General features: G+C 43.9%; 1 protein-coding gene across 1 annotated transcript in view; it reads left to right on the top strand.

Moving 5' to 3' along the window:
* Positions 1–14,194, top strand: part of EDEM3 (ER degradation enhancing alpha-mannosidase like protein 3) — a 104,622-nt gene that overhangs the window by 58,435 nt on the left and 31,993 nt on the right. Inside the window, exons 14-16 of the mRNA XM_030205622.1 lie at positions 2,020–2,182; positions 3,451–3,605; positions 10,257–10,404. Of these exons, the coding sequence (XP_030061482.1) occupies positions 2,020–2,182; positions 3,451–3,605; positions 10,257–10,404 (466 nt within the window). The remainder of the gene's footprint in view (positions 1–2,019; positions 2,183–3,450; positions 3,606–10,256; positions 10,405–14,194) is intronic.

Here is a 14,194-nt window from a genome sequence, read left to right on the forward strand (position 1 = left end):
TTTTACAGAGCAGTGGTAAGCCCAGCGCGGGCTTACTGCTCACTCTTTCGGGACTACCGCTGGCCCAACGCAGCCGCCGGCGGTAGTCCCTCCCCGAGTGTGTACCATTTATGGGGGTGAAAGAAAACTCCTGGAAATGGCTTGCATGGCGATATCCCGGCGGTAATTGGATTCTCTTACCGCATGGCCATGTGATCCTGGAGTCTTTACTGCGGTAAGAAGGGCTCTGGCACGCAGGAAGGATGGCCCCTTCCATCAGTGCAGGGCCCTTTTTCCTGCAATTTGGTAAAAGGGTCCCTTATCAACAGTAAAGGGATGTCCCCGGGTCATTAAGGTAAACAACAGGCTTATTTTCAAAAGAAAAGGACGCCCATCTTTCGACACACATCGGAAGATGGGCGTCCTTCTCACAGGGTCGCCCAAATCGGCATAATCAAAAGCCGGTTTTGTGCGTCCCCAACTGCTTTCCGTCGCGGGGACGACCAAAGCTCACAGGGGCGTGCCGGAGGCGTTTACGAAGGCGGGACTTGGGTGTGCTTAACACATGGGCGTCCTCGACCCATAATGGAAAAAAAAAGGGCGTCCTTGACGCGCACTTGGACAACTTTATCTGGTCCTGTTTTTCTTATGACCAAGGCACAAAAAGGTGCCCGAACTGACCAGATGACCACCAGAGAGAATCGGGGATGACCTCCCCTTACTCCCCCAGTGGTCACTAACCCCCTGCCGCCTCCAATGTTATACTCAGGTCCATCGCAGCAGTATGCAGGTCCCTGGAGCAGTTTTAGTGGGTGCAGTGCACTTCAGGAAGGCGGACCCAGGCCCACCACCCCCCCCCCCCCCCACACTTGTGGTGGTAAATGTGAGCCCTCCAAAACCCACCCGAAACCCACTGTACCCACATCTAGGTGCCCCCCTTCACCCGTAAGGGATATGGTAGTGGTGTACAGTGGTGGGTAGTGGGTTTTGTGGGGCTCAGTTCCTGGGAGCAATTTGTGAAGTCCACTGCAGTGCCCCCTAGGGTGCCCGGTTGTTGTCCTGGCATGTCAGGGGGACCAGTGCAGTACGAGTGCTGGCTCCTCCCACGACCAAAGGGCTTGCATTTGGTTGTTTCTGAGATGGGCGTCCTTAATTTCCATTATCGGCGAAAATCAGAAACGACCAAGTCTAGGGATGACCATCTCTAAGGACGATCTAAATGTCAAGATTTGGGCGTCCCCGACCGTATTATCGAAACGAAAGATGGACGTCCATCTTGTTTCGATAATACGGGTTTCCCCGCCCCTTTGCGGGGACATTTTGCGAGGACATCCTCAGCAAAACTTGGCCGTCCCTTTCGATTATGCCCCTTTAAGTGACACAGATTGACCTCTGTTGGTGATGGTTTACAGGACTAAATGGACCATTGTTCTCACCCAGCATCATACTTATATTCCTCATATATTTTAGGGATATTGATTGATCCATTCATTTTCATAATAATGAAGGGTTATGCAAAGTGTGTATTAAGGTAAAAATCAACATTATGCCAGTTTTAGGATTCTTTGAGTTTTGGAGGTTATAACTGTATTGCTGCATAAATAATATGCTTGTACTGTCCCCTTTCTGGGTGTTGATGAATTTTTAGAGTGAAAGTGTGCATGTACTTTCTTTCTGAAAATTACCCTAGGAAATTTATGCATATATATTTACACCTGCCCTTTGGCAGGCACAGAAGTTCCCAGGTTAATTTTTGCACATATGTACATATTTTGTAAAGCATGCAATTGCCCCCAGGAAAATATATATATATGTGCTAAGTCCAAGTAATCTTATTTGCATACAGGATGTGCACATACAAGTTTACCTGCCTATCAGATGGGCAATTTTATAAAGCCAATTTCTGCATGTAAAATAGGTTTTTTTTTAAACCTGCAGAATAACCTTTTATAAAATGGCTCTTTGTGTGTGTGTGGTTTTTTTTTTTTTTTTTTTTTTGCAATCTCATTAAGTTTCCTTTCTGGGACTTTTACTATTTAGAATGGACTCTTTCTTCCTGGCTGAGATGTTTAAGTATCTTTATCTACTGTTCTCTGAGAAGGATAACCTCATTTTCGATATTGAAGATTATATTTTTACCACTGAGGCTCATCTTTTACCACTTTGGCTTTCTACTGCAAACCAACCTGCCAAGAAAAATGTGGTATGTAAGAACTGCATATTTTCACCCTGGAAGTTTCAAATTCATAGCCTCATTTCCAACCTGTGTTAATGTAAGTTAACACGATATTTAACACAAGCTCCATTATCTACAGTAGGACCTATTTACTTAACCATACACATAACTCACATTAAAATATTAATGCTGGTTAGCAAATGAAGTTATATACTTGTACATAAAGGTGGTGTTTATTTTAGCTGCATTTTCTGTCGAATATTTCTCTGGATGCCCTCTGATGTATTCTATGTATGGACTAATGGTGGGAGGAAGGAATCCTGTGCAAAAGTGAAGCGCTTTGAAGCCAAAAAGCATATTGTGATTCTTGATGGCAAATATAATTTTTGTGCCGTGTACTGCAAAGAATGTATCTGAGCCGAACTAAACGTGGTTTTTAAAAATAATTTTTATTAACACCGCAAAAATTAGTAACAAATAAAGAATCACAAAGCTGCAAAGCTTAATAATCAGTAGTACACTGAATAAAAATAATGTCCATGAACCTTAATGTGACCATAACAGCGGTGACTGCAGGTTATTCCCTCTCCATAATCACTAACATATATAATATGTATGGGAAATATCAAACGTATCCGTCCACCCACTTTTACCTCCCTCCTTCCATCATCCCTCCCCTTCCTACCACCTGCCCTCCCAGGGTGCTTAGAGATCGAATAAAGAGAGTTGGCATTCCTGTAGGGTGCTTGTTCTTCCTTTGGTAGTGCAACAGACTTGCCTTAAGCCCGCTGAGTTGCACTGTGCTCTGGTGACAATAGCTGTGTGGTGAGTAGGAGGAACAGCACTTGAAATCAGTCTACAGAGAAAATAATTTTTAGGCTAAAGTTGTTTTTCCTGTTGGCTAGCGCATAGCAATTTGTTTAGTTTTTCACCATGAGTCAGTAAAGTTGAATTCCTCTTTAGCAAGCAAGTAAAACAGAAATGCTTTAATACCATTATCATGATTTTCATGGGGTTTTTTTGTTAATTTTGATTGTCCTGTCAGTTTTGTTATTTGAGTATTGGCACAAAAATAGATCCAAAATCAGCTCTCCCTGTTAGCTTCAATTTTCCTTTTTGCATTTGTTTTAAGTGATGACTACAGTTAAACATTTTTCAAACTCGCTGTAGGCCTGTTTTGTTCAAAATATTTGCTTATTAATGTTTAATCACTCAAATTTAATTGTAAATATTTGTTAATAAATATGGGATTCATTATTATTCGTGTTTTATTAATTTGTGATTAATCTTTTCAGACAACAGAATATACAGAACTTGATGACAATAACTTTGACTGGTCATGTCCAAATGCCCAGATTCTCTTCCCGAACGACCCTATGTATGCTCAGAGCATCCGTGAGCCCTTGAAAAATGTGGTGGATAACAACTGTCCTAAGAGTGCTGTCAGAGTGTAAGATACATGTCTACAACCATATATTATTTTAACCTTTACAGATTGGTCACATAAGCATTTACTGTTACAAGGGTTCTACAACAATAAGATGTGTTTCCCCCAATGAATAATGCCACTAGTCATTAAAACTGCTTGGTTTCCTTTACTTTTATAACTTCCCCCTGCCCCCCCCCCCTCTCCCCAGTGACAGGAACTTATACAGGCCTCGCAAGTAAACTGAAATGCAGTGCACGGTTTTAGCCTCCCTTACACTCTGAAAATCTTATTCTTAAATGCTAACATTACCAAAAGTTTTTACACAGGTAAATGCATAAGAATGCCCTCTGTATGAATGTGGTTTAAAAATTGTCCCACTAATCTTATCCTGCAAGATGTCATAAAATGCGCTACTGAATTCATAAGGACCCAGGGCCTTAAATGATTTTGCATTTCATGTCCCCTGTTGCACCTCTTGGGCAGATAGAGGTACGTTCAGTGCCTTCAACTACTCTTCCATTATCTGGAGAAGCTTATATTCACTTAAATAACTTGAAGCTAGGGCACCATCCCCTGTCACCACCGAGGGACTCCGTTCAGGTGCCTTGCACTTCCACCAGCTGCTTTCCAGATGCTGTGGAGGGCTTGCAGCTCATCTGCATATGCTCCCAGCTTTCTCTTGGGTGACTCCCAGGTCCACCCCGAACCACCCAGGGCCTCCACTTCAGTTGCTTTGCACCATAATATATTTTCTCTACAGGTTTTAATTTCTTTCTCCTATTCCTAATGACTCCAGTACAATTTCTTTTCTTGATACTGTTCCTTCCCAATCTCTTTCTTATCTGAAACCACTGTATATCTCAGGATCACCTTGCCCACCTTCTGCTTTCATCACCTCGCCATCCCTTTTGTCTTCTCCCTTCTTCTCAGCTGTCAAGCTTCAACATTTTCTTCCTTTTATTCAACCATCTCTATTCTGTCTGAGTGTATCTTATCTTCATCACTGTCATCATATCTCTTCTACTCTTCTCCACACTGTCTTGATCCTTCTCCTGCTCTCTGCTGGGGATATCCATCCCAATCCTGGTCCTCAGATCAACTCTCACCCTACTTGTTCAGGTCACACCGCAATGTCTCCAATCTAATTTCTGTGCCTCTGTCCTTTTTCTCTGCCTTTCTCATGTGGCCTGTGGAATGCCCACTCTGTCCCCAACAAGCTTTCCTACATCCACGACTTCTTTATCTCTTGTACTGTCTATCTGCTTGCACTGTGAGACTTGGCTTTGCCCTGAAGACTCTGCTCCAGCTGCTGCCCTGTGTCATGGAGGTTACCTTTTTCTCCCATACATCTCGCAAGGTTGGCCGCGGGGGTTGTGTTGGGCTACTACTCTCTCTGTCTTGTAGATTTCAACCTCTTCTTCCACCTCAGTCTCACTGTTTTTCTTCTAAGTCCACTCTATCTGTCTATTCACTCCTCTACCTCTCTGAGTAGTAGTCATTTATCAACCCCCTGATAAGTCCCTTTCTTCCTTTCTCACTGACCTTGACTCATGGCTTTCCTTCTTTCTCGAACCCTCATCTCCTTCCCTCATTCTTGGGGATTGTAACATTCATGCTAATGATCTCCCTGACTCTTACGCCTCTCAGTTTCTTGCTTTAACATCGTCCTTCAATCTTTAGCTGTGCTCCACTACCCCCATTCACCAGACTGGCCACTGTCTTGATCTTGTCTTCTTTTCCAACTGCTCTCCAGTTTATGCACCTCAGTTCTTCCCCTCCCTGACCATCATTTGATAACCTTCACACTTAAACACCCTCTCCTCCCAGACCTGTCCAATCTCCACCTATACATTTAGGAATCTTCAGGCTATTGACTCTTGCACTCTTTCCACCAGTGTTTCATCCCTCTTCTCTATCACTATGTTATCCAAGTCTGTCATTGAGGCTGTCTCTTCCTATTATACTTTTCTCTCCTCTGCTCTGGATACACTCGCTCATCCCATTCGTCGTTCTGTAAGATGTTCCAAACCCCAGCCTTGACTGACCTGTAGAATCCTCTACCTTATGTTCCTGTACACAATCTGCTGAATACCTATGGCTGAAATCCCGTGCCCACACTGACTTCATACATTTCAAATTCTTGCCGACACTCCTTCTAGTCTGCTCTTTCAGTTGCCAAACAGGACTACTACATCCACTTGACACTCTCTTGGCTCAAAACCTCAATGTCTCTTTGCCATGCTGAACTGTCTCCTTAAAGGGCCTTGACCTCCAACCCCTCCACTTTCTCCCCAGACTATGGCTGAGTACTTTCATTATAAGCTTCACAAGATTAACCTTGAGTTCTTGACCAAGTCATCTCCACTTCTCCTGGCCCCAGTCCATTCCGTCAACCCTCCTTCAACCCCTGCCTCCTTTTCTTTCTTTTCTGAAATCATTGAAGAGGAAACTGCACATTTGTTTTCCTCCTCCAAACTGACTACTTGTTCATCTGATCCTATTCCCACCCATCTACTCAGCACTCTCTCTCCTACTGTCATCCCTTCTGATACCTTCAAACATGCCATAGTTACACCAAAAAAACCTTCATTGGTCCCAACCAGTCCTTCCAACTTTTGCCCCATCTTCCTCCTCCCTTTCCTATCCAAGATACTTGAACTCAAGGGCGTAGCCAGACTTCGGCAGGAGGGGGGTCCAGACTAGAGCCCGAGGTGAGGGGGCACATTTTAGCCCCCTCCCCCCGCTGCCCGCCACTGACTCCCCCCCCGCCGCCGCTGCCATTGCCAACTCCCCCCGCCGCCGCCGCCATTACCGACTCCCCCCCCCGCCACCACTATTGCTGCCACTCCCGCTGCCATTGCCGATACCCCCGCCACCACCAACTTTGACCCCCCCGCCGACTATCCTCTGTTTTTTCCCGCGGAAGGCTTCGTTCTTCTGAGTCTGACGTCCTGCACATTGTACGTGCAGGACGTCAGACTCACAGAAACGTCCTGCATGTACAACATGCAGGATGTCAGACTCAGAAGAACAAAGCCTTACACGGGAAAAGACAGAGGACCTCGGCTGGCGGGGGTGGGGTCCCCCGCCAGCAAAGGTAGGCGATGACTGCGGTGGGGGGTTGGCGGTGGGGAGGGGGGGTTGAGAGGGTCGTCGGCAGGGGGGTCCAGGGCCAAATCTACTGGGGCCCAGGCTCCCCTGTCCCCACATAGCTATGCCACTGCTTGAAAGTGCTGTTCACCGCCATTGTCTTGACTTTCTTTCATCTCAAGTTATTCTTGATCCACTTCAATCTGGCTTTCGCCCTCTACATTCAGCTGAAACTGCCCTTGCTAAAGTCTCCAATGACTGTTCCTGGCCAGATTCAAAGGTCTCTATTCTATCCTTATCCTTCCCGATTTATCTGCTGCTTTTGACACCACCTACTCCTTGATATGCTGTCCTTACTTGGATTTCAGGGCTCTGTTCTTTCTTGGTTTTCTTCTTATCTCTCCCATCACACTTTTAGTGTATGCTCTGGTGGATCCTCCTCCATTTCTATCCCACTATCAGTTGGTGTACCTCAAGGCTCTGTCTTGGGACCTCTTCTTTTTTCCATCTATACTTCCTGGTGCTCTGATCTCCTCCCATGGTTTTCATTATATCCTTTATGCTGATGACTGCCAGATCTATCTCTCCATACCAGAAATTTCAGCATGCATTCAGGTCCAGGTCTCATCCTGTCTGTCTGACATTGCTGTCTAGATGTCTCACCACTATCTGAAACTGAACATGGCCAAGACTAAGATTCATATCTTTCCCCCTAAACCCACCTCTCCTCTTCACTCATTCTCTAGCTCTGTGGATAACACACTCATCTTCCCTGTCTCATCAGCTCGTAACCCTTGGGTCATCTTTGACTCCTCTTTCTCTCTGCACATATCCAACAGACTGCTAAAACCTGTTGTTTCTTTTCTCTATAGCATCACCAAAATGTCTTTTCTGAGCACACTACCAAAATCCTTATCCACACTTTTATCACCTCATGCTTAGACTACTGCAACTTGCTTCTCACAGGTATCAAACTAAGCTATCCCTCTCCCCTTCAATCTGTTCAAAACTCTGCTGCATGACTTATATTCCTCCACCGTTGCTATGCTCATATTAGCCCTCTCCTCAAGTCACTTCATTGGCTCCCTATCCGTTTCTGCATACAATTCAAACTCCTGTTATTGATTTACAAGTGCATTCGTTCTGTAGCTCCTCAGTACGTCTCCACTCTGATCTCTCCCTACATTCCTCGCCGGGAACTCCATTGAGTAAATCTCTCTTATCTGTACCCTTCTCCTCCACTGCGAACTCCAGACTCCATTCCTTTTATCTTGCTGCAGCATACACCTGGAATAGCCTTCCTGAATTAGTACTTCAAGCTCCAGCTATGGCCGTTTTCAAATCTATTTATTTATTTATTTTATTGCATTTGTATCCCACATTTTCCCACCTTTTTGCGGGCTCAGTGTGGCTTACAATAAGATATGAATAATAGAAATACATTTGTTACAACTTGGTTATGGATTACATTGTACAGAGTTGTGCGAGACATTCGAATATCATTAGAAATATAATAATGGGACATCAACATAGAAACATTGGAAGGAGACAATGGGAAGCTAAAAGGGCAGTGTTAGACACAAAGACATATGGTGTACATAGTTCCGTGAATAAATGTATGATTGACTGGATTACGGGATGAGGCTAAAAGCCCACCTTTTTGAGGCTGCTTTTAACTCCTATTCACTTGTTCAATATCCATGTCTGTTTTATCATTCCCACCTTAAGTAATTCCTTTTTCCTTTATTTGTCCTGTTTGTCTGTCTTGATTAGATTGTAAACTCTGTTGAGTAGGGACTTTCTCTTATATGTTCAGTGTATAGCACTGCATACGTCTAGAATCTCTATAGAAATAAGTAGTAGTAGTAGTAGAAGGCTCCTGTTAATTCAAGGCTTTATGACATCCTTAAAAATACCTCGTCAGTTTTCCTACGCTCACCCTGAATCCTTCCTTTCCTATGTGTAGTCATCCATATATGCCTGGAGCCCCTACCATTTCTAATGAAGGATCATAATAACTCTTTCCTGGTTTATTGCCATACCTGAATAACCTATGGGGATTTCTTTGTTCTTTCATGTAACAACATATTTAGCATCATCTCCATGACCAGGGGATTTGCCCCAACAGTAGTAGAGGGGATGGCAGCATAAGTTCTGTGTTCCTTACAAATCTAATGCGAATGCAGGTAGAAGTATACCAGAAAGGGGACGATGCAGCATAGACGTATATACATCATGGATTTCTTTTTCAGATTCCCACATGTGTGGTACCCCACATACCTTTCACCTGCAAATTACAAGTACGCACATTCCCTGTGTTTTCCCAGGTTTTATGTTCAAACAACTTTATTAAGTTTTCAAAAATAACACAACCTCTCAAATCACCAACCGAGGAGTAACCAGCAGTGTAAATGAAAGAAAACAATTCTAAAGAAACAGTGAACCCCTCCCCCCCCCCCATAGTTACCCTAAGCTCCCCCTTCCCCCTCTATACAGCAAAAGATACAACCAAATCCCCCATGGGTCTGGGCTCTTGTAACCCTCCAAGCAAAAGTAAACCATCCTCCCCCTGTCTTCTAACAAGCAATCCCAAAACACCTAACCATGAAACAAAAGTAATATGCTCACAGTTGGGTAGAAATCACATAGTGTTCAGAATATTCCTCCTTCCCCGTGGTTGCAAAGACTAAATAAGGACTCCAAAGCTTCAAAAAGTGAGTCTTACATTTGTGCGTGCCTCGCGCCTCCCTGACTTCCCAAATAAGATGAAGTTGATTATACCAGTGCCAAAGTGCAGGCGGCTGAGAGGAAGTCCAGAATTGCAGTATGCATTTTCTTGCCAACAGACACAGTTTGTGAAACAGGATATATCCCCCATCCGGACCCCAAAAAGACTTGTGGTAATTCAGCAACAATTGAGTAGGGGTACCCTCAATCCTGCATTGGAAGAGAGAGACCACATAATCCATAACCTTTCTCCAAAAACATTTCACTTCCAAGCATTCCCAAAAAGAATGAAAAAAAAAGTATCATCAGCCACCTGACATTTAGGGCAAATTGGCAAAGATATTGTCAGGGCTCTGAACAGCTGAACCTAGGTATAATAAGTTCTATAGAGCACTCGAAAATAGCACTATCTATAGCTCACATTTGTGGTGGTTTTCCCAAATTTTAAAAGGGTATCTCCTAAGGGAATTTCCCTTCTAAAATTTCCTACCAAATTTGCACATTTTTACAAATTATCCATGGGGGGCTACAAGCGCTACAGGGAATTGGAAAATTGCTCTATAGTTGCCTCAACCACAAGGTTCTTTTGTCAACTGACGGGGGTCAGGTATCAGAGCAAATGTGTATCATTAAGATAAAAATACTGTAATAACAGAACTTCTTTGGAAAATGATAGCTTTTCTTGATGCTCACAGAAACCAGAAAGTAGTTCCATTCACTTAGAAGAACTTATGAAAAGCTGTGTTTATCAAAATGAGCAACTTATTTCAATTTCTCTATAACTGCTATAGAGTACTGTCAAAAAGTCCATCACAGTAACAATTTTATTGAAAGATTGTTTTCTGCCTTTGACAGAGAAGAGAGTTCTGGACTTAAACCTCCATTGAGAGCACGAGATTTTATGGCCAGCAATCCTGATCATTTAGATCTACTGAAAAAGATGGGGGTTAGCTTGATTCACCTCAAAGATGGGAGAGTACAGTTGGTACAGCATGCCAACCAAGTAAGTGCCTTTATTTCCTTTGACTGTTTTATCTTTACTTTGGATAAATTTCAAAAAACTTCAGCCATATATAATTTGAATCTCAAGCTAAAAAGATAACAAAACTTTTGTATTTATAGTGTAAATAGTTATGCTGTGTTGCTCAGTGTGTGAGGATGACACTTCTGTTTTGAGTGCGGGCAGTTACTTCATTCCCCTTGGAAGGAGACAGCAGTTGCAGGGCTTCAGAAGCAGCATAACCAGCTGATGCCAGTCAAATGAATTTCCCCTGGGTTTGGCTAGATATCTTGGGGGGAAAAAAGAGGCAGGGTATAGGTGGGAAAATACTTGATAAATTGCTTTCTGTATTCCCCATTTACAAGCAGGATGTACTTGGGCGCACACACAAGGTGATATCATCATATCATTGTATAGCGCTGATAGAACATGTCTCTAGTGTAAAGTTCTGAGCATGGGCGGTCTTTCCCACACACAGCTGGTCTCTTCAGTCCTCTACATCCTCTCCCAGTGATAATTTTGAAGGCGGGTTGGAAGGGACATGGTGGACAGAGGTGTTGCAGCTGTGAGTAGGGAGATATCTGGTGACTTTCCGTCAGCTCATTTGGATCCAAAGTGACTCCAACTTAAAAATTAGTGAAGAACACTGTCTTAAAACAAACTCCTTTAACAGAAGTAAAACCAAGAGATAAGTAATCGCCTGAACAATGAAAAGTTAGATGGGAGTCCATCTGTTTCTCTACCTGGACGATTAGCTGGTGCTCAGGAGTCCATGCAGGGAACTGTTTGGGTGTTGGAGCTCTAAGGTTCATTTTAAACTACCTCAAGTCCCATCTCCATCCCGTTCAGCGATTGGAGTTCATTTCATACCTGCTAGACATGCAGCAGGCGCAGACTTTTTTCACTGTGCTGAGTGCGGACCCCCTTGTTGGCCTTGCCACTCAAGTCCAAGCTAGCTAGCAGGTTACAGCTCAGAAGATGTTCAGATTGTTAGGCCACATGGCCTCCACTATCCATGTCACACCATGGCATGTTTTCACAGTTCTCTGTCGCGACCACCCAAGGTTGTCTATATCTCTCCCCCAGCCACCTGAAGTTCTCTCTTCCTCCCTCCTCCCCTCCCCCCTCAGCCACATAACATTCTCTCTTCCTCTCTCCCTCCTCTCCTCCCCCTGACCACCTAAAGTTCTCTCTTGCTCTCTCCCTCCTTCCTTTCCCCTAGCCACCTAAAGTTCTCTCTTCCTCTCTCCCTCCTCCCCTCCCCCTGGCCACCTAAAGTTCTCTCTTCCTCTCTCCCTCCTCCCTTCCCCCTGGCCACCTAAAGTTCTCTCTTCCTCTCTCCCTCCTCCCCTCCCCCTGGCCACCTAAAGTTCTCTCTTCCTCTCTCCCTCCTCCCCTCTGTCTGGCCATCTAAAGTTCTCTCTTCCTTTCTCCCTCCTCCCTTCCCCCGGCCACCTAAAGTTCTCTCTTCCTGTCTCCCTCCTCCCTTTCCCCTGGCCACCTAAAGTTCTCTCTCCCTTCTCCCTTCCCCCTGGCCAACTAAAGTTCTCTCTTCCTCTCTCCCTCCTCCCCTCCCCTGGCCACCTAAAGTTCTATCTTCCTCTCTCCCTCCTCCCCTCCCCCTGGCCACCTAAAGTTCTCTCTTCCTCTCTCCCTCCTCCCCTCCCCCTGGCCACCTAAAGTCCTCTCTCCCTCCTCCCCTCCCCCTGGCCACCTAAAGTTTTCTCTTCCTCTCTCCCTCCTCCCCTCCCCCTGGCCACCTAAAGTTCTCTCTTCCTCTCTCCCCTCTCCCTGGCCACCTAAAGTTCTCTATCCCCCTCCCAGCCACCTGAGGTTCTCCCTCCCTCCCCCCCCCAGCCAACCAATATTTTCTCTCTCCCTCCCCCTCAGCCATTTGAGGGTCTCTCTTCCTCCCCCTTTCCACCCAAGGTTCTCTATTCCCCTCTCTCCCTACCCCCTCCAGCCACCCGAGGTTCCCTCTCCTCCCCTGCTCACCCAGTTTACCTTTAGCATGGACTAAATCTTCAGCCCTGCTGCCGCGTCAGCCATACTTAAAAGCTGCCTGCGGCCTACACAGGGTCTTCTCTCTGACCCGTCCCGCCCCCTTCTGATGCAACTTCCTGTTTGGGACGGGTCAGAGGGAAGGCCTATGCAAGCCACAGACAGCTTTTCAGTACAGCTGCTGTGGCTGTAGGGCAGAAGAGTTACTGAAGGCTAAAGGTAAACCAGGTAGGAAGGAGAGGGGAGAGAACTGTCGGCGGTCAAGGGGCAAGGGAGAGATGCTGGACTGACTGTATGGGCGGGGGAGGGAGGAAGCATGCTAATTATTAAAAATTAATGCGTTAGTCACAACATTAATCGCAATTAACGTGCAGCCCTGATACTTATTTCTTCTTATCTTGTCTTTTTAAGTTTCTGTTTTTGAGGTTTAATTGCTCCAGAATTAAGGTACACACCAACTTCATGTTTCAGGAAATCCCAAACTAACCAATAAGGTTGGTCAGTTTGGGTATTTGTAATAAATAAACTAATTAATGAACCATGACTTAGAGCTTCAGTTGAGCCTTTGATCCTTATTAAATATTTTGTTTTTGCTAAATAAATATTATTGTTTGTGGGTAAAGGTGCACACTGAAGTTGGACTACTGCAAACCATTTATAGAAATTGCACTGCATTGAGGAAAACACACAATTATGTTCTTAAACAAAGGCTAGAAATATCAAAGTATATTATTATGTTAACACAAGCTAGTATAGTTAACATGCATTATTAGTAAATAGACTCCACTTCATAATAATGTGAGTTATGCAACACCACTTTTATGGTTTATTTTGATTGTATTGACTCCCTATACTGGTGGGCAGGCCAAAGCAGTGAATGGGCTTAAAAAAAAAAAAGAAATAGGAACATCAATATGATAGAACCCAATCAAACAAGAACACATTCTTTCATTCATAAACAAGAATAGGAAAGAGTAAGCAGGCTCCAGCATATATCAGCCCACTGACATTCCAAATGCTTGATGGGAAAAAAAGTCTTTTTAGGTTGTTTTAAATTTGTGAAAGGATAACTCAGACTTTATAGATAGAAGGTAGTTCTGAGTAGCAAGTGCTACAAATAAGAATGCACAAGACAATGGTCATTTAATGAACAAAGCAGATGTGGTTGAATGATAAAACATAGTAAGATTAACCAGATACTGCGGGAAGCCTACATATAAGGCTTTGAATGTGAGGACGAAAATCTTAAATTGTATCTTAAATTTAATCAGTGATACTGGAGTGATGATGGAGTCATGTGATTGAATTTATGAGCATGGTAGAACATAGAACAGAGTTTTACTATGTATGAAATCTTAACCTTGTAGTGTTACAATAATTTATCCTTGAGACTAATAGAGCATGAAAATGTGAATGAAAAGTGGAAGTATCAAAATAGCTGTGAACAGAATGAAGCTGTTGCAGGATTAAAAAGCCCAATTTCATTAAGACAGACACCTGGAATGTGACAGTTCGTAGTCAGTATAGATACAGATCTATATCATCCAGATATCAAAGTACCATAGCAGAATATCATCAGTGTATATATGGAAAGAGATCTCATGTTCCTGTAAGACCATGGCCAAAGGATTCAAAAAATGTTAAATAACTGTGGGAAGAGAATTGATCCCTGGGGGGCCCCATATTAAAATGTTAATGGATTTGACTTTTAGTCATAGGCGTAGTTTGACTGTTTCATTTGGGGGGGGCAAAAAATGGGCGGAGCATATTAGCATATCATTTGCATATATAC

The sequence above is a fragment of the Microcaecilia unicolor genome, chromosome 6 (genome assembly GCF_901765095.1).
Source record: "Microcaecilia unicolor chromosome 6, aMicUni1.1, whole genome shotgun sequence".
NCBI classification, from domain to species: Eukaryota; Metazoa; Chordata; class Amphibia; order Gymnophiona; family Siphonopidae; genus Microcaecilia; species Microcaecilia unicolor.